At 44.9% G+C, this 20,651-nt stretch overlaps 2 protein-coding genes across 8 annotated transcripts in view; one reads left to right on the top strand and one right to left on the bottom strand.

Moving 5' to 3' along the window:
* Nucleotides 1–5,792, bottom strand: part of LOC143517533 (intraflagellar transport protein 56-like) — a 15,374-nt gene extending 9,582 nt beyond the window's left edge. For 2 of the 7 annotated variants that reach the window (XM_077010171.1, XM_077010167.1), the window contains exons 1-13: nt 5,477–5,792; nt 5,075–5,200; nt 4,682–4,774; nt 4,397–4,511; nt 3,878–3,927; nt 3,349–3,509; nt 3,046–3,093; nt 1,540–1,711; nt 1,272–1,346; nt 877–979; nt 547–620; nt 256–294; nt 61–114 (exon numbers count right to left, since the gene is read on the bottom strand). In XM_077010171.1, the coding sequence (XP_076866286.1) occupies nt 61–114; nt 256–294; nt 547–620; nt 877–979; nt 1,272–1,346; nt 1,540–1,711; nt 3,046–3,093; nt 3,349–3,509; nt 3,878–3,927; nt 4,397–4,511; nt 4,682–4,774; nt 5,075–5,200; nt 5,477–5,479 (1,113 nt within the window). In that variant the 5' untranslated portion in view covers nt 5,480–5,792. The remainder of the gene's footprint in view (nt 1–60; nt 115–255; nt 295–546; nt 621–876; nt 980–1,271; nt 1,347–1,539; nt 1,712–3,045; nt 3,094–3,348; nt 3,510–3,877; nt 3,928–4,396; nt 4,512–4,681; nt 4,775–5,074; nt 5,201–5,476) is intronic. The other 5 variants (XM_077010168.1, XM_077010172.1, XM_077010169.1 and 2 more) reach the window with 5 other exon arrangements.
* Nucleotides 5,793–6,246: 454 nt separating this feature from the next.
* Nucleotides 6,247–20,332, top strand: mcoln1b (mucolipin TRP cation channel 1b). The gene is made up of 13 exons (XM_077010175.1): nt 6,247–6,603; nt 6,844–7,088; nt 8,547–8,714; nt 9,202–9,358; nt 9,925–10,006; nt 10,175–10,271; nt 11,939–12,038; nt 13,222–13,328; nt 13,621–13,770; nt 13,901–14,002; nt 14,148–14,270; nt 16,587–16,793; nt 16,926–20,332. Exons 1-13 carry the CDS (start codon nt 6,558–6,560, stop codon nt 17,055–17,057), a joined length of 1,716 nt encoding a protein of 571 aa, XP_076866290.1. The 5' UTR covers nt 6,247–6,557; the 3' UTR covers nt 17,058–20,332.
* Nucleotides 20,333–20,651: the final 319 nt, after the last annotated feature.

The raw sequence follows: 20,651 nt of genomic DNA on the forward strand, positions 1-20,651 counted from the left end.
CTTCAGACCCAGGAGTTACACTGACACCAAAACCACGCTGAAGCAGTCACAGCGTCTCACCGTCTTCACCTCCTGCCCCATCGCCGTGTTCGTGGCGGCCTTCAGAATGTACTCCTGTCAGCGATGACGCACACACACAGGTACCATCAGACGTGCTGGACACAGACGCGCACACACACACACACACACACACACACACACACACACACACACACACACACACACACACACACACACACACACACACACACTTACTGTACGCTGATGTATGTTCATACGGATGCTGCCCTGAACCTGGGAGCGAGACAGAAAGGGGCTGCATTGATTTATAATCTGTAATTACATTTGTATTCTGTAATTACAATTACATTCTGTAATTGTAACCTGCTGTAATTACATTACTGAATACAACCAATTGGATTGGAAAACTCTGACTTTTCACATGCCACATAGTGTTAGATATGTGAGCCATATTTCTTTACTGGTGATAAATGGGAAAACAGGCCACCTCCATTATATCTACAGTGACATAAACTCTGTGGGCACCAGAGAGAGCAGGAACACCTGTGGGGGGATGGCCTCCAGGTCTCTGAGCAGGTTAAACGCTTCCTGCAGTTCACCTGGAACACACACACACACACACACACACACACACACACACACACACACACACACACACACACACACACACACACGTACAAAAATGCACACACATAAATGCAAATAAGCTGCAAATATGCACACAGAGATACACCACTTCAACCTTTACCAACCCTAAGCACACAAACAGGAATCAAAAAGCCGGAAAAGCAAGCGTATGGGGGGGGGGGGGGTTATGGGGGGGTTATGGGGGGGGGGGGGGTGACACAAACACACCGTGTCTGAGGTAGAAGATGACGAGGTTCAGCCGTGCCTCGGGGATGACATGGAGCAGAGGGGTGAGCTCCTGCACTGCTCCTCTACAGTCCTGAAACACCACCTGGTGAGGGCAGCACACCCTCATCCACACACACACACACACACACACACACACACACACACACACACACACACACACACACACACACACACACACACACACACAGACACGGACACGGAGGACGGGCTCAGCGCTTACACCCACAGGAGAGCACTGCTGGAGGACCGGGTCTCACGTACTGCAGAAAGTGCCCCAGACTCCTCCTTACAGGGACAGAGCTCAAAAAGCATCTCAATCAGACCTCAAAAAGTCTCTCTCGCACCTGCTCTCTATCGCCCCCTCTCTCTCTTACCAGGTTGTGCTTTATTAATTCCCTCGCAAACATTGTTGATGAGGAGCAAACATCCATCAAGTGCTTCAGCTCCACCTTTAAAAGGGAAAAAAATACCTTACTGCAATCTCAAAGTCCTTAAAACAATAAAAAGAAGAAACAAACAAAAAACATTTTCCTTTTTCCACGGAAAAACAAACAACCTAAATAAACAAAGGTCAAAGGGAACCCAGTTGAGAAACGGCTGATCTGGAGTGCTCTAGGACCATGCGTCTAAAAGCGTCCCCACCTCTGCGGTCCCGCCCAGGCCCAGGCTGAAGCTGATGCAGGCCTTGAGGTTCAGAGCGCTGATGGAGTCTGGGAAGCTGTGCAGGTAGATGTCTAACACCTGCTGGGAGACGTCGTAGTAGTCCAGCTTAAAGTAGCAGAGAGCCACGTACACGTGCAGGGCCAGGACCTGCCTGGGGATCAGGACCAAAGACAGACACGCAAACACTCACTGAGAGCAACTACAGATGTCACCTGCACCTCAGCTTCAGGGGGCAGTCAGCTGGGACTTAAAGCCTGTGAATAGTACATATCAGATTCTAACACGAGAACTGATGCAAGAATTTGTCCAATTCAGTACTGACTCACCACGTTGTCTAATTCTATCGGGTGTACTGACTCAGGATGTTGTCTAATTCTATTGGGAGTACTGACTCAGGACGTTGTCTAATTCTATCGGGAGTACTGACTCAGCACGTCATCTAATTCTATCGGGAGTCCTGACTCAGGACGTTGTCTAATTCTATCAGGAGTACTGACTCAGGACATCATCTAATTCTATCGGGAGTACTGACTCAGGATGTCGTCTAATTCTATCGGGAGTACTGACTCTGGGCGTTGTCTAATTCTATCAGGAGTACTGACTCAGGACATCATCTAATTCTATCGGGAGTACTGACTCAGGATGTCGTCTAATTCTATCGGGAGTACTGACTCTGGGCGTTGTCTAATTCTATTGGGAGTATTGACTCAGGACATAATCTAATTCTATTGGGAGTACTGACTCAGGACGTTGTCTAATTCTATCGGGAATACTGACTCAGCATGTCATCTAATTCTATTGGGAGTACTGACTCAGGACGTCGTCTAATTCTATCGGGAGTACTGACTCTGGGCGTTGTCTAATTCTATTGGGAATATTGACTCAGGACATAATCTAATTCTATTGGGAGTACTGACTCAGGACGTTGTCTAATCCTATCGGGAATACTGACTCAATACGTTGTCTAATTCTATTGGGAGTACTGACTCAGGACGTTGTCTAATCCTATCGGGAATACTGACTCAATACGTTGTCTAATTCTATTGGGAGTACTGTCTCAGGACGTTGTCTAATTCTATCGGGAGTACTGACTCTGGGCGTTGTCTAATTCTATTGGGAGTATTGACTCAGGACATAATCTAATTCTATTGGGAGTACTGACTCAGGACGTTGTCTAATTCTATCGGGAATACTGACTCAGCATGTCATCTAATTCTATTGGGAGTACTGACTCAGGACGTCGTCTAATTCTATCGGGAGTACTGACTCTGTGCGTTGTCTAATTCTATTGGGAATATTGACTCAGGACATAATCTAATTCTATTGGGAGTACTGACTCAGGACGTTGTCTAATCCTATCGGGAATACTGACTCAGTACGTTGTCTAATTCTATTGGGAGTACTGACTCAGGACGTTGTCTAATTCTATCCAGAACAGAACAGTGTGGTGATGAATGATGGGCTCTGCTGGACTATGCGGCCCACCTGTGCTGATAGTCACTCTCCTCATCTCCACTCTCACTCTGATGGTCTCTGTCTCAGAGCATAAACACAGGCACTTAAACCAACAGTAATCTATTACTCTCTCATACTCTCTCTCTCTCTCTCTCCCTCTCTCTCTTTCTCACTCTCTTTCTCTGTCTTTTCCTCATTTTTTCTCATTCAGTTAGTCCATTACATGTAAACATTTTCAACACACAGGCAACTTTTAAAGCAGTAAATCTAACATCTAAATTTAGCTGCAACAACACCCCCTCCCAACTGTGTGGTAGGAGAAGTGTACTGCACCTAGTGCCCCACGACCTGCTCTCACACAGGACCCGTTTGTAGATTGCGATGGCGTCGCTGTAGTGGGCACGCATGTAGTGGATTGAGGCCAGACTCAACTGGTCCTCAATCACGTCCTGAAGGTCTCTGTGCAGCTCCAGAACTTTCTGTTCATCATTTAACTGGAGACACAGTGCACACATCACAAACACCCACACTGTGGTCTTTTTCTCCATCCATAAACAGTGGTTTTGTAGACTACACTAGAGGAGATGCGTGATTATATGGTGGGCATACATAAGGGGCAGATGATGGCATCTTTAATGTAAAAACATTCAGTAGGCACTACTACAGATGTCGTAAAACACAGAAAGGAAATGCAAAGGCCATAATTTTCAAGAAGGTTCATATTTTGTAAATTTAATCAACAAATATAATTGAATAATCTAGGTCAATTTACTAAGAAACCTACCTCTATCACCTCTTAATTACATGACATATATAAATAACAGATATGAAGATCAAACGGTCACCATGGCCCAAACCTGACCTTGTGTGCCAAGTGGAGCAAGAGTCGATTCTGCAGTTCACATTTGGAACCTGATAAAGAACCCAGAGAGAGACAGTCAGCTGGAGACGTCCGGGATCTGCAGCTGAAGAACTGATCAACATTCAACTCTGATTTATGAAACCCTGGAGTCGTATATACCGAGGAAATGGAGCTGGACTGAAATAGTCTCAGTCCTAAGACCAGAGGGACATAGTTCTCCGTTCTAATGGATTATACAGTACTGCTGCTTTTTGAACTACACTGCTGTCTCTACAGTGTCATACTACCATGACAGCAGAAGCAAACAGATGTAAAGCAAGTGTTCTCTCCTAGTAAGTTCTTAGTAAATTCTTGTTTTTCCAAGGCGCTTGAATTTGAAAACTGGTTTACAAAAGCCCACAGGGAAACACATATTCTTGAGCCAATAGCTTAAAAAAAACCACCCACACTATAAGTATCCGTGGCCAGACTTTTATGGTCTTGCCATAAGCACCATTTTGTAGAGGAGTCTAGACGTACCCTTTAATGCAGCCTGCTGAGCTTCTTTATAGAGTCCCAGGAAAAAGAGTGTGCAGGCCAGGTAAACCCACACATCCGCCTTGCAGTCTGGCTTTTCCGTCATAGCCTTGTACTCCTACATAAGCATGTATGCAAATGCACACACACACACACACACACACACACACACACACACACACACACACACACACACACACACACACACACACACACACAGAGGTTTCTACACGCCAGTCGGAGGTCAAACGCTGAAGGCACTGGATGGCAGGAGTGATGGGTCTGAACCTTCAAGGCTCTACTGTAGTCCCCCAGGTGGAAGGCGCAGTAGGCCAGCCACAAGTCCGCATCCTCCCCCGTCTGCCCCAAACTGCGCTGAAACTGGACACACACGCATCAGGGGACATTAGGGGTGTTAAAAACTAACTGTAGGGTCAGACATCACTGTACGGTTTATTACTGTGAGCACTGAATTAGATACTAAGACCTTAACGAGTAAAACTAGTACTAATAAAAAATAACAAACCCTGAAGTGCGTAGCCTCATTGTGCTCTGGTACTTCAGGATTAAAATTTGTTTTATATCTCCCACCGTTACATTAAGTGTAACATGAATTTTACTGTATCAACTGTACTGAGTTTTAAGTCTACTGAAGCAGACCCAGTCTTGGTCTAACATTACCTCCAGTAAAGTGATGGCTCCCACATAGTCTCTCTGTGATAAGTAATCCTCCAAGACTTCAGATATTTCCACCGTTTTCTTAGAAACCGGAGGACATTCAACTGCTGGCTTGACCCTGGACAGAATCTTTTTAAAAATCAACGATAGTTTTTTGTAAAGTATTCAAATGATATAAATTCAAGCTCCCACACACTAGCTAAACTGATGAAAAATGTTTTGTAGAAGTCAAGACGGCTATCCAGCTGACTCATCTAATCTTCAGCAGTCACATCTGTTAGCCAAGTGTAAAAAGTATAACCAGTTAGTTTACAAGCTAGCTAGTACGTTAGCTTAGGAAGCCTCTCCTGTTGATAGAGTTGCTTTATTGTCAGTGTCAGGTATATTTATCACACTTTCTCTTACCATGATGCACCTAACGTTACTGTACTTAACCCAGCCGGGACTAACGGTTTTAACGGTTTCTACTGCTCTCTGGTTACACCGGGAATAGTTAATCTCATAGAAAGTGTCAAACGTCTTGTGGGATACTTGGGACAAAATGCTGGAAACTAAGCAATTAATATTTCATCAATTAAGACCACATAACGTAGAGCACAGTTGCTTCAGTTAGTTTGCTTCATAACGGACATCGCAAGTGGGCCTCCACGGCCCCGACCGTCAGTACTGTATGACCTCCGGCAGATGGCGCTGTCGTCAACGTTTACACTTTACACTCTGGACCAGACCCAAGACGTTGGAGTTTCGAAGTTCAGGGATTATACCGTGAAGCGAAATTCTCAAAATATATGTGGTTAATTGAAAAAGGTTACGGTGTTATGGGTACTGTTAATTCAAAATGTAATATATGTTGTCTTATAGTGACACCAATTAGGTACCATGATAGTTAGGCTTTATTTAAAATAAAGCTAAATAAAAGTAGTGAGTGAGCCTGTGCCTGTGTGCCTGATCGTAATCAGCTTCACCGTTAAAAGCTTGGTCCTAAGACATCTGAACCCATGTTCAAACCCATGTCTGCGTTCCCCGTTTGCCCTGGACAGAAAGGCAGCATGTAACGTTAGAAATGGCTGCATTCACAGAAAAGATTCACAAAAATATAACAAATATATTAAAGACTTTTCCTTGGGGCTTATGTATGTTCCTGAAACGTTTTTATTATTGATTTTAATATGATAGTTTCTGTATATTTTTAACTCTGCCAGAATATCTCAATATTCTTGTATATCTTATATATCTGCAGGTGAACTCCAGCGCACGGGTTCTGTCACGTGACCAACCCGGAAACGCTTTCTTTGTTTACAATGGTCGTTTGTCAGTTAAGGTCTTTTGACATCGCCGGAATTATGACAATATTTTTGGATCGTCCATTAGGGGGGAGGTTTTCTTGATCCTGATATCCTGTCGGTTAGGTGCTCTATTGAAATTTAATTTCGGTTGAAGGTAATTTGTTGAGTTAACCAGCCAACACGCTGTAGTGTTGGTGACCATGGCGAGCTCCCTATGTAAGCACCCAGTCCAGGATGAGGACACAGGTTGGTACACCACTCACCAGTGTGACCCCCACACACCTCTCATCATTACTCAGTCATCTCTCTTTACACCTTTTATTCTATAAACACAATATATACATTACTGCGTTTTAATATCTTAATAGCAGCAGTTCCTCTGCAGTCTTTTGTTAGAATTTATTTTTTAGTTGATCATTTTTAAATAATTTTCTCTGGTTTTTGCAAGTATCTCTGTGTGTCGTGATTTTTGAACTCCTGCTGTAGAAAAGGACAGTCTGCTGGCATCTACGACCAAGCGCCAAGCAGGCCACCTCGGTGATGAGCGCCCTTTGCTGGACATCGGCGGGTCGGCGTCGTGGGCCGTGCAAGAGGAGGAGGAGGAGGAAGAGGCTCTCCGTAGGAAACTGAAGTATTTCTTCATGAGCCCGTGTGACAAGTACCACGCCAAGGGTCGCAAGCCCTACAAGCTGGTCCTGCAGCTGCTGAAGATCGTCATAGTAACAGTGCAGGTCAGCGAGGACATGGGCATCCCTAGTGTCACTTAGTGTGTCATGGTGTGTTGTGCCTTGCCTGTAACCTTTATGACGGTTGTTTGGTTTATCAGATGACAGGGGCCTTTTCACCAGCACAGTGGCCAAGTGAATGTGCATACTACCCATTAGATTACAGAATAATGTAGAATTCAGTATGATAAAATTATGATACAAGAACATTTTATGACCTTTATGCCAAATCCCTCACCTGCTGCCTTACAGACATCAAAACTGGATGACTCATAACTTTCTCAAACTAAACAGTAATAAAACATTATGATAAAACATCATTATTTTCGGTCCAAAATCCAGCCTCCCCACCTGCCAAAATCTCATTCTCGATATTGACGGCCACTCTGTCACTCCTTCCCCCCTAGTCAGAAACCTTGGGATTTATATGGACCCCACACTTTCTTTCAAATCTCACATCAACCATGTAGTCAAAACATCCTTCTTCCACCTACGCAACATAGCGCGTCTGCGATCCACTCTTCCCACCTCTGCTGCAGAGACATTAGTTCATGCTTTTATCACCTCCAGACTCGACTACTGTAACAGCATTCTGTATGGTCTCCCCTCCTCTGTTCTTCAAAAACTACAATATGTTCAAAACTCTGCTGCCCGACTCCTCACCAGCTCCCCCTCCAGACAACACATCACCCCTGTCCTTCGTCAACTTCACTGGCTTCCCATAAAACAACACATACACTTCAAGATCCTCCTCTTTACCTACAAGGCCCTCAACAACCTTGCCCCTTCATACCTATCAGATCTCCTGCACCGTCACGCCCCCACCCGCAAACTCCGCTCTGCAGATGCCAACCTCCTCACTCCTACTACCTCTACCAAACACAGGTCCATTGGGGACAGGGCTTTTGCCATTGCTGCCCCCACCCTCTGGAACTCTCTACCCCTGACCATCCGTAACTCTGATTCTCTGCACTCCTTCAAACATAACCTCAAGACCCACCTTTTCCAGTCTGCATATAACACTTAAGTCATTACCCTATCTTTCCGTTTTGTTTTCTTTCTTTTTTTGTGTGTATGTTTGTACGTGAATTTTTGTGTGAAATTACTGTGAAGCGACTTTGAGTACTAAGAAAAGCGCTATATAAAACAGATTTATTATTATTATTTATTATTAAATCAGAACATTTTCTGATCTTTGCATTACAAATTATCACTGAAATTAATATATTACAAGAGTTAATTTTGTGTGTTTGATATTAATTTAGAGTAAACTGGATTTTGAAGTCTGAGAAAATATGTTAATCAGAACTTTAAAAGGTCATAGATGTGAAAATCAATGAAAAGCAATTCAAGGCTCATTCCTCTGGATCCCTGAACCTCTCCCTGAACCTCTCCCTGAACCTCTCCCTGAACATCTAAATGAACATCTACCTGAACCTCTCCCTCTCTCTGTGTCCATGCCAGCTGGTGCTGTTTGGCCTAAGCAATCAGATGGTGGTCATGTTTAAGGATGAGAACACAGACACCTTCCGACACCTCTTTCTGCGAAACTACAGTGATGATAACTCTGATGGCCTGGCTGTTCATACACAGAGGGCGGTGTATGGACACATTCATTACGCTATAGAGCAGGTACACTTCACTGCACACACACACACACACACACACACTAAGCTGAGCATGTTGCACAACCCTAACCTGACCCAGCTAAAAGACTGACCATTAAGAACAGACTAGGGGTGGAAGGTCATGCCATAATATATTCAGGTCTCTGACATCTCTCTCTCTCCCTCCCTCTCCCTCTCCCTCTCCCTCTCTCTCTCTCTCTCTCTCTCCTCCCTCTCTCTCTCTCTCTCTCTCTCTCTCCCTCCCTCTCCCTCTCTCTCTCCTCTCTCTCTCTCTCTCCCTCCCTCTCCCTCTCTCTCTCTCTCTCTCTCTCTCTTCCTCTCTCTCTCTCTCTCCCTCCCTCTCTCTCTCCCTCCCTCCCTCCCTCCCTCCCTCTCTCTCTCTCTCTCTCTCTCCCTCTCTCTCTCTCTCTCTCTCTCTCTCTCTCTCTCTCTCTCTCTCTCTCTCCTCCCTCTCTCTCTCTCTCTCTCTCTCCCTCCCTCCGTTCCCTCAGTATCTGACTCTCTCTCAGAAATCTGTGAGCAGGTATGCCTACGTATTGGGTCAGGGAGTGAACGGCAGTGCCCTCTCTGTGTGCCAGCGGTATTACAGAAAGGGCAGCATAGACCCAGTCAACGACACCTTTAACATCGACCCTCATGTCATCACGGGTAGGCATTACTCTCATTCACACTCCACATTCATGGCACCCGGCCTGTGAGGCACCAGCCTGTGAGGCACCGGCCTGTGTGGCACCAGCCTGTGAGGCACCGGCCTGTGAGGCACCTGCCTGTGAGGCACCGGCCTGTGTGGCACCAGCCTGTGAGGCACCGGCCTGTGAGGCACCTGCCTGTGAGGAGTGCACCACTGCTGTTCTCCTTTTCACACTCTATATTTCTGCTAATCAGTGAGTGACGCACCACAGATAAACTGGTGTTATAAGGTGTAACTAATCCGATTGAAGGGTGGATTTGTTCAACTACAAACCTCTATGTCACTGGGAGCTTTACACAACAGCTCATATATGCACAACAGCTCATGTATACATGACATATGTATACACAACTCATGTAAACACAACAGCTCATGTATACACGACAACCCTCATTGACATTGCCACATCAATTAATACAGTGAGCTACAGAATCTCTGATGAACATGCAAAGGAGTCAGACCCTATTAACCTTTCTGTCTCTCTCTCTCTCTCTGTCTGTCCCTCTCTCTCTCTGTGTCTCAGACTGCATATTCATGAATCCCCCTACAGACCCCTTTACTCCACTCCGGGAAGATTATATGAACTTCACACTCCAGTTCCACAAGTACGTAGGAGCTGATCGAAGTGTTTTGACAGTGTGAGAAGAGTCAGACGGCATCAGTGGACAGAGCGACAGTTCCCATCGCTCTGTATGTACCGCAGCATGTCGAAATGAACTTCGTTAGGACATTGTCTCATCATTCCTCTTTGTCTGTTCTTTCTCTCTCTGTAGACTTATTAATGTGACCATCGAGTTTAAGCTGAAGGCCATAAATATTCAGACCATCATCAACAACGAGATTCCTGACTGCTACACCTTCTCCGTCACCGTAAGTCCTGCTACAGCCACACCTGGCCACACCTGTAATCCAGTGCATGCACACCACCCGCCCGGAAGACCGGGAGCACCGTCTGTAACCCGGTTACTGTAACAAAATGCAAATTCACCACACCTGTCGCAGACCACAAATATGGAAAAGAGAGGTGTGGAGCCCCCTGGTGGCGCAGAGAGGTGGAGCAGACAACTGTGAGCTCTGCTGATACCTAACAGAAATGCATATTGGAAATGATGAACAGAATCGAACAAAATTTCAGGGTATATCTGAAATCTGAAATCGTTTTGTTAGACCAGTTTATACGGTTTTCTACGGGCAATTTAGAGTGATCAATCAACCTAACACGCATATCTTTGGACTGTGGGAGGAAACCGGAGTACCCGGAGGAAACCCACGCAGGCACAGGGAGAACATGCAAACTCCACACAGAGCAGCCCAGACCGAGAATCGAACCCAGACCGCCTTGCTGTGAGGCGACAGTGCTAACCACCACACCACCATGCCGCCCCTGTATGTGTATAAAGCAAACAAATTGTTGTGCATTGTAACATCCAGATCTTTCCTGATCCTTTTTTGTCATTCAGACATTCAGTGTCCCCCCAAATGCTACCACTACATAATACAGGGTTGTATATTATATAGATCATCGTTTGTAATACAGGGTTGTATATTATATAGGTCATCGTTTGTAATACAGGGTTGTATATTATATAGATCAGGGGTAATCAATTAAATCTTTCCGCGGTCCATTTTTGGCAGATAGCTCAGACCTTAGGTCCGGGTCCGCGTTGGCGAACGAAAGTTGTTGAGCGGTGGGGGGGGGGGGGGGGGGGGGGGGGGGGGGCAACGTAACACTCAAATGGGTGGTGAACGTAACACTCGTCTCCGGTTTAAAATATAGTCTCCCGTTAAATTTTTTTTGGCATTTGGGTCCGTATCCAGTTAATCAGGAATGTAATTGGGTCCGGACAGGACGGCGTTCGGGTCCGGATCCGGACCGCGGTCCGCCATTTGGTGATACCTGATATAGATCATCGTTTGTAATACAGGGTTGTATATTATATAGGTCATCGTTTGTAATACAGGGTTGTATATTATATAGATCATCGTTTGTAATACAGGGTTGTATATTATATAGGTCATCGTTTGTAATACAGGGTTGTATATTATATAGGTCATTATATAGGCCAGCGTTTGTGTTTAAGGGATGATGCATTCATGTTTGTGCTTAAGACACAAAGCTGTTAAAGGCCGTATTTCAGAAAGTTGCAAATGAAAATGACTTTAAAATCTGGATTCTGACCTGAGGCTAAGTGATATAAAAATATTATTTCGTGTCCTGAACTGATTTGGGTCGTGAACATTCTATAAGTGTAGTACCTGCTAATGGCCATATTGAACATTCTATAAGTGTAGTACCTGCTAATGGCCATACTGAACATTCTATAAGTGTAGTATTCACTTCATAAGTGGTGATTATAGTCTGGCTTCATCCACGAGGGCTTTTACCAACTGAGATTTTGTAAAAGAAGAAAACTATAACCTCTTTGTGTGTGTGTGTGTGTGTGTGTGTGTGTGTGTGTGTGTGTGTGTGTGTGTGTGTGTGTGTGTGTGTGTGTGTGCGTGCGTGTGGCATATGTGTGAATTGCATGTGTTCTAAGATCCTTTTCGATAACCGGGCCCATAGTGGCAAAATGAAGATCAGTCTGAATAACCAGGCCGTCATTAGGGAGTGTAGAGATCCTAATGTCTCTGGACACAGTAAGAACCTCACCACATACTCAACTCTCATTACATACTCAACCCTCACATACACAACTCTCACCACATACTCAACACTCACTACATACTCAACCCTCACATACTCAACTCTCACCGCATACTCTACTCTGACCACATACTCAACCCTTCACTACATCCTGAAGCCTCACCACATACTCAACTCTCACTACATACTCAATCCTCACATACTCAACTCCCACTACTGACTCATACCTCACATACTCAACTCTCACCACATACTCAACCATTCACTACATACTCAACCCTTCACTACATACTGAAGCCTCACCACATACTCAATTCTCACTACATACTCAACCCTCGCATACTCAACTCTCACTACATACTCAACCCTCACATACTCAACTCTCACCACATACTCAACCCTCACCACATACTCAACCCTGCACTACATACTCAAGCCTCACCACATACTCAACTCTCAATATCTACTCATACCTCACCACACACTCAACCCTTCACTACATACTCAAGCCTCACCACATACTCAACTCTCAATATCTACTCATACCTCACCACACACTCAACCCTTCACTACATATTCATACCTCACCACACACTCAACTCTTCACTACATACTCATACCTCACCACACACTCAACCCTTCACTACATACTCATACCTCACCACATACTCAACTCTCACTACATACTCATACCTCACCACATACTCAACCCTCACTATCTACTCATACCTCACCACACACTCAACTTTCACTACATACACATACCTCACTACACACTCAACTCTCACTACGTACTCAACTCTCACTACGTACTCAACTCTCACTACGTACTCAACTCTCCCTGCGTACTCAACTCTCACGACATACTCATACCTCACCATACTCATACCTCACCACATACTCAACCCTTCACTATACTCATACCTCACCACACACTCAACTCTCACTACATACTCATACTTCATCACATACACACTAGTTGTCACATTCCTGTAAAAAAATTTCTGTTTTCTAAATGCTCAATTTTTAATATTAATTCCCTCTCCCCCTGCCTTGCTCTCTCTCTCTCCTCTCTCCACTCTCTCTATCCCCCCCCTCTCTCTCTCCCTCTACCATCTCCCCTCACACTCTCTCTCTCTTCCTCACACTCTCTCTCTCTCTCCCTCCCCCTCCCAGAGGAGAACTACCTGCGTGTGGCGTTTGACGTGCTGGTGTCTGTCGTGTGTGTTCTCTCCCTGGTGCTGTGCGGACGCTCCATAATCAGAGGAATCATCCTGCAGAACGTATGGCAGGGAGCGAAAGACAATAAAGGAAATATAGAGAGAAAGAAAGACGGTAGAAGGGAGGGCAGGAAGGGGGAGGGGAGAAGGAGAGGGAAACACAGGGAGGTGAGGAGAGAGACAGATGGGGGGGTATAGACAAAGGGTCACTACATGTGTAGATATATTAATAATTATGTTTAATATTTCATAACACACAGTACATGGAGTAGAAAGATAGTAATGGAGTGTGTGTGTGTGTGTGTGTGTGTGTGTGTGTGTGTGTGTGTGTGTGTGTGTGTGTGTGAGTGAGCAGGAGTTTGTCCGGTTCTTCAAGCAGTCTCTGTGTCGTCACGTGTGCTGGGCTGATCGACTAGAGTTCATTAACGGCTGGTATTTGCTCATCATCATCAGTGATGTGCTCACCATCATCGCCTCCTTCATTAAGATCGGCATTGAGACCAAGGTCTGACTGAGCTATAACACATTCTCGACAACAGTCTTGGAAGTAAACGGTTGTTTATTGTCCTCCACAGGGATAAATGGGAAGATTGTAGATTGCACTACTCTGATTGGTTGTTTGTGTGGTCCTGCAGAACCTGGCGTCCTATGACGTGTGTGGGATCCTGATGGGCACTTCCACCCTGCTGGTCTGGGTGGGGGTGATTCGCTACCTCAGCTTCTTCCAGAAGTACAATGTAGGTTTCACACAACTAGTCTCATTAAACTAACTGCAGGCCGACCTGAAGCAAAGACGGTTAGGTTAACCCAGTAAATTAGACTGAAAGAAAAGATTTTAGTTTATTTGTGTATATGTGTTTGGTGTTTGTGTGGCTTGTGCAGATCCTGATCGTGACTCTGAGAGCTGCCTTCCCCAACGTGATCCGCTTCTGCTGCTGTGCTGCTGCCATCTACATGGGCTACTGCTTCTGTGGCTGGATCGTCCTGGGACCCTACCACGCTAAAGTAACACACGTTACCGCACTACACGTTTCCACGCTAAAGTAACACACGTTACCACGCTAAAGTAACACACGTTACCACGCGAAAGTAACACACATTACCACGCTAAAGTAACACACGTTACCACACTAAAGTAACACACATTACCACGCTAAAGTAACATACGTTGCCACGCTAGAGTAACATTTTACCACGCTAAGGTAACACGTTACCACGCTAAAGTAACACACGTTACCACGCTACCAAGTAACACACGTTACCCACGTGAAAGTAACACACGTTGCCACGCTAAAGTAACACACATTGCCACACTAAAGTAGCACACGTTACCACACTAAAGTAGCACACGTTACCACACTAAAGTAGCACACGTTACCACGCTAAAGTCACACACGTTACCACGCTAAAGTAACACACTTTGCCTTGCTAGAGTAACATGTTACCACGCTAAAGTAACACACGTTACCACACTAAAGTAACACACATTACCACGCTAAAGTAACACACGTTGCCACGCTAGAGTAACACGTTACCACGCTAAGGTAACACGTTACCATGCTAAAGTAACACACATTACCATGCTAAAGTAACACACATTACCACGGTAAAGTAACACACGTTACCACACTAAAGTAACACACGTTACCACACTGAAGTAACACACGTTGCCACGCTAAAGTAACACACGTTGCCACGCTAAAGTAACACACGTTACCACGCTAAAGTAACACACGTTACCACGCTAAAGTAACACACGTTGCCACGCTAAAGTAGCACACGTTACCACGCTAAAGTAACACACATTACCACGCTAAAGTAACACACGTTACCACGCTAAAGTAACACACGTTATCATGCTAAATTAACACGTTACCACGCTAAAGTAACACACGTTACCACGCTAAAGTAACACACATTGCCATGCTAGAGTAACACGTTACCACGCTAAAGTAACACATTACCACGCTAAAGTAACACATGTTATCACGCAAAATTTACACGTTACCACACTAAAGTAACACACGTTACCACGCTAAAGTAACACACGTTACCACGCTAAAGTAACACACTTTGCCATGCTAGAGTAACACCTTACCACGCTAAAGTAACACATATTACCACACTAAAGTAACACACGTTACCACACTAAAGTAACACACGTTGCCACGCTAAAGTAACACACATTGCCATGCTAAAGTAACACACGTTACCACGCTAAAGTAACACACGTTACCACGCTAAAGTAACACACGTTACCACACTAAAGTAACACACGTTGCCACGCTAAAGTAGCACACGTTACCACGCTAAAGTAACACACATTACCACGCTAAAGTAACACACGTTATCATGCTAAATTAACACGTTACCACAATAAAGTAACACGTTACCACGCTAAAGTAACACACGTTACCACGCTAAAGTAACACACATTGCCATGCTAGAGTAACACGTTACCACGCTAAAGTAACACATTACCACGCTAAAGTAACACATGTTATCACGCAAAATTTACACGTTACCACATTAAGTAACAGACGTTACCATGCTAAAGTAACACACGTTACCACGCTAAAGTAACACACTTTTCCATGCTAGAGTAACACCTTACCACGCTAAAGTAACACATATTACCACGCTAAAGTAACACACGTTACCACGCTAAAGTAACACACATTACCACGCTAAAGTAACACACGTTATCATGCTAAATTAACACGTTACCACACTAAAGTAACACGTTACCACACTAAAGTAACACGTTACCACGCTAAAGTAACACACGTTACCACGCTAAAGTAACACACATTGCCATGCTAGAGTAACACGTTACCACGCTAAAGTAACACGTTACCACGCTAAAGTAACACATGTTATCACGCAAAATTTACACGTTACCACACTAAAGTAACACACGTTACCACGCTAAAGTAACACACGTTACCACGCTAAAGTAACACACTTTGCCATGCTAGAGTAACACCTTACCACGCTAAAGTAACACATATTACCACGCTAAAGTAACACACGTTACCACGCTAAATTAACACACGTTACCACACTAAATTAACACACGTTACCACGCTAAAGTAACGCACGTTACCATGCTAAAGTAACACGCATTGCCACACAAATTTAACACACGTTACCACGCTAAAGTAACACGCATTGCCACACAAATTTAACACACGTTACCACACCCTCACAACCAACCAGCACTACTTTTTTTTTGTTTATACTCAAACCTGATTTAACCCCACCTTCTTTTCCACCCCTGCCCTCCCCCTCTCTCTCCCTCTCTCCTTCTTCCGATCTCAGTTCCGTTCTCTGTCCACGGTGTCAGAGTGTCTGTTCTCTCTGATAAACGGGGACGACATGTTCTCCACCTTCTCTGAGGTGGAGCGAAGCGGCACGCTGGTGTGGTTCTTCAGCCAGCTTTACCTCTACACCTTCATCTCACTCTTCATCTACATGGTGCTGTCACTCTTCATCGCACTCATCACCGGAGCTTACGACACCATCACTGTGAGTCAGGGGAGGAGAGAGAGAGAGAGAGAGAGAGAGAGAGAGAGAGAGAGAGAGAGAGAGAGAGAGAGAGAGAAAGCGCGCGCTACAGCATATGATGAAACCTTTAATTTCGTGTGCGTGTGTCTACAGCAACAAGCCCAGGAGCGACCCCACGTGTCAGACCTGCACCTGTTCATTGCGGAGTGCATGGACACGCCGACCTCCGGAAAGTTCCAGAGCCCAGAGAACACCTCCGGCTCTCTGTGCTGCTGCATCAACTAATCAGGAGTGTGGATGTGTGTGTGGATGTGTGAGAGTTTGTGATATAAGAGTTCATATTGCTGTTGCTAAGCTAAACTGCACAAGAGCTTCAATACCCACTAGTACATTATAGTTACCATAAACATTTAACTGTTGTTCTTAAACATAGCTACTGAGTACAGTGGGGCCATTAAACTGTGTAAACAGTGCCCTCTACTGTTAGTTACATACATTTATCTTAACTGTACAGCCATGAAGAACCATATTGTTTAGAGCCATTGAGGGAAATTATTTATTAATTTTTTATTGAATCTTCTTTTATATCACATTTTAAGTTGTTTATTTATGAAGATAATGTGCTGAACACAAGATGTACAATTTTATTCTGGGTTCTTAAAACTTCTGTGTTTACATTTTCATGAGTAATGGGGCATTGGCAAGCTGACTGACTCATTCAGAGGCAGTTATGAAATGCTGAAGTACAGCTGTGTATATTTCATTTGAAGGATTGAGTAACCAGCTGTCTGTTTGGTTAGTTCCCATCCGCTCGTACCCCGAGGCAGCGGTTAGCACACACACCAGCTTCCCTTGTGTCTTTACTGTGTATCACTCGTCTCCGGTAGCCCGGCTCATGTCTCGCTCTGTAGCTTCTTGTCTTTCATCTTCTCCCTGCCTGGCAAAGTGTGTGTGTGTGTGTGTGTGTGTGTGTGTGTGTGTGTGTGTGTGTGTGTGTGTGTGTGTGTGTGTGTGTGTGTGTGTGTTCCGGCACATGCGTGTTTTTCTGTGTTTGTATGTGTGTGTGAGAGAGATGGAGAAGAAATAACGTCGCCTGCAGCTTTACCAAGCCATCAATATTTATGTGAGCGCTGGTGATGTCCAGGGAGCAGGGAGTGTGTGTTTTAATGGAGCCTCAGTGGGAGCGCGGCTCTCCGGACCACGCCAGGCTTTCATCCACGGTGCCCCTGCAGAGAGATGGGGGGCAGGGGCAAGGGAGAAACAAAGAAGAACCGCCAGAGAGGGATGGGAAAAGGGAGACACCAAAAATAAGGCCATTTTGCTGCCGGCTAACCCCCACTCCTGTCTGTCTCTCTGTCTGTCTCTCCCTCTCTTTTGTAGAACTCCAAATGTGGGGATTTTCTGTGGTGTTGCAGGCAGCAAAGTCAGCATGCACTCTGTTCCTGGGCTTTACTCCTACTCACACCCCCTACTCACACCCTGTACTCACACCCTCTACTCACACCTTCTACTCGCCCCCTTACTCACACCCCTACTCAAACCCTCTACTCGCCCTCTTACTCACACCCCTACTCAAACCCTCTAATCGCCCCCTTACACACACCCCTACTCAAACCCTCTACTCGCCCTCTTACTCACACCTCTACTCAAACCCTCTACTCGCCCTCTTACTCACACCCCTACTCAAACCCTCTAATCGCCCCCTTACACACACCCCTACTCAAACCCTCTACTCGCCCCCTTACTCACACCCCTACTCAAACCCTCTACTCGCCCTCTTACTCACACCTCTACTCAAACCCTCTACTCGCCCTCTTACTCACACCCCTACTCAAACCCTCTACTCGCCCTCTTACTCACACCCCTACTCAAACCCTCTAATCGCCCCCTTACACACACCCCTACTCAAACCCTCTAATCGCCCCCTTACACACACCCCTACTCAAACCCTCTACTCGCCCCCTTACACACACCCCTACTCAAACCCTCTTCTCGCCCCCTTACTCAGACCTCTACTCAAACCCTCTACTCACACCCTGTACTCACACCCCTACTCAAACCCTCTACTCGCCCCCTTACTCACACCCCTACTCAAACCCTCTTCTCGCCCCCTTACTCACACCACTACTCAAACCCTCTTCTCGCCCCCTTACTCACACCCCTACTCATACCCTCTACTCAAACCCTCTACAGAACTATCGAGCCTCTGTACTCAGTTTGACCTGTAATGCACTGCGTTTAATTGAAAGGCCTCTTAATGGGAGATTTATGAAAGTGATCTGCTATATGAAGGAGTGGCACTCCTGCCCTGTGCTAGAGGGCTGCTGTGCTGCAGTTTAATGTGGTCCCATGCTTCAACATGCCTGATTTAACCCAGCAGCATCAGGCCAAATCTGGAGTGTCAATATGGGGGATGGGCTCTAACCCAGACTGCTCCTGGACTGTGAGGAGTCCCCACACACTGCTCCTGGACTGTGAGGAGTCCCCACACACTGCTCCTGGACTGTGAGGAGTCCCCACACACTGCTCCTGGACTGTGAGGAGTCACCACATTTAATTTTTGCTTACTTATTACTAATTTCTTTTTATCCAATTTAGTGTTGAGCTGGACAGATACACCGTACGTGCCAGTTACAAGTTTGATTTTGCTCCTGTTCAACACTGTGCCAGAAGCTATATGTATGTTTTATCTGGTGGTTTTGTTAGGAAATATAATTAATCTCAGAGATTGTAATCTACTGTAAACAGCAACCATGAGTTCATCATAATGTGACAGATACAACAGCTTACATCCTCGTGTACTTATCATTTTAAGGAGTGTGATTCTGGATTTGTGTGTTTCCTTTGATTTTTAATCTTCACTTTTGGCCATCTCTCTGATGAGGCTTTTGAAGTGTCAATTCTGCTACAGGTACGGCAATGTGTCCTTAAGGGCGGCAGCACATGGGTATTGCAACATTTAGAGATTTCGGAGGGAATAAACTGTCAATATCTACACAATGATACAATGATGAAGAGAGAAGAATGGCCAAGCTATAGAAACGCAACCATCCCATAATGCAATCTTCAGGCATACTTGAACTCCCGGCAAAGACCCAACTGAAATATTGTGTGTATATTAATAATGTCAATAATGTATTGTAATATATAATAATGTATACCAATTTGTCTGCTCTGAACGTTTTTTTTATATTATTATAGGAAAGGAATTTAATTTTGACCGACGTAAGTAAGCTTAATTTTTGTATGTAATTTATGAAAATATATTTTAATGTATTTATATTTTGTTTTTTAATTGTGTTTTTGTGTTTGTTTTCATCTGTTCATGACTTTGTTTGTTTAATCGTTGTTCCTATTTTCTGTTTGCGTTAAGAAGGTTAACCCTCCCGTGTTAAGCGAGTCAGTGACGGCTGTGGATGCTGACTGAATTAGGTCGGCCGGGGTTTCACACTAAATACTCGTTTATTCCGTTGGACTTGGTGTCAAGTTTTGAATGTCAGGTGTTTTTTAATAATCGCAAATAAACCGTCACCGACATTTTTTGTGTGTTTTCAAAGGTAGCGACAGATTTTGCTGAGTCATTGTTGATTTATCTCCAGAGCTTTTATATTAACATCGGATTGTTAATTTAGCTTTAAATTCATTCGTTTGCTTTTGTCCTGTGTTTCTAAGGACGATTCCAGTGCCGGTTCGGTGGGTGATTTTAAACACACAGGAGGTCTTTGACACGGAGTGCTGACTGCCGATGCTGCATCTGCGGCTGCTCATTGTTGTCTGGTGTAAAACCCAGTTGCTTGTGTCCTTATTTGGACACTGTAAATGCTGCGCAATGGCAAATGCGATGCGTCAGGGGGAGCAGTGGGCTGAAGATCTGAACCG

Source organism: Brachyhypopomus gauderio, chromosome 6 (assembly GCF_052324685.1).
Source record: "Brachyhypopomus gauderio isolate BG-103 chromosome 6, BGAUD_0.2, whole genome shotgun sequence".
In the NCBI taxonomy this organism is placed as follows: domain Eukaryota; kingdom Metazoa; phylum Chordata; class Actinopteri; order Gymnotiformes; family Hypopomidae; genus Brachyhypopomus; species Brachyhypopomus gauderio.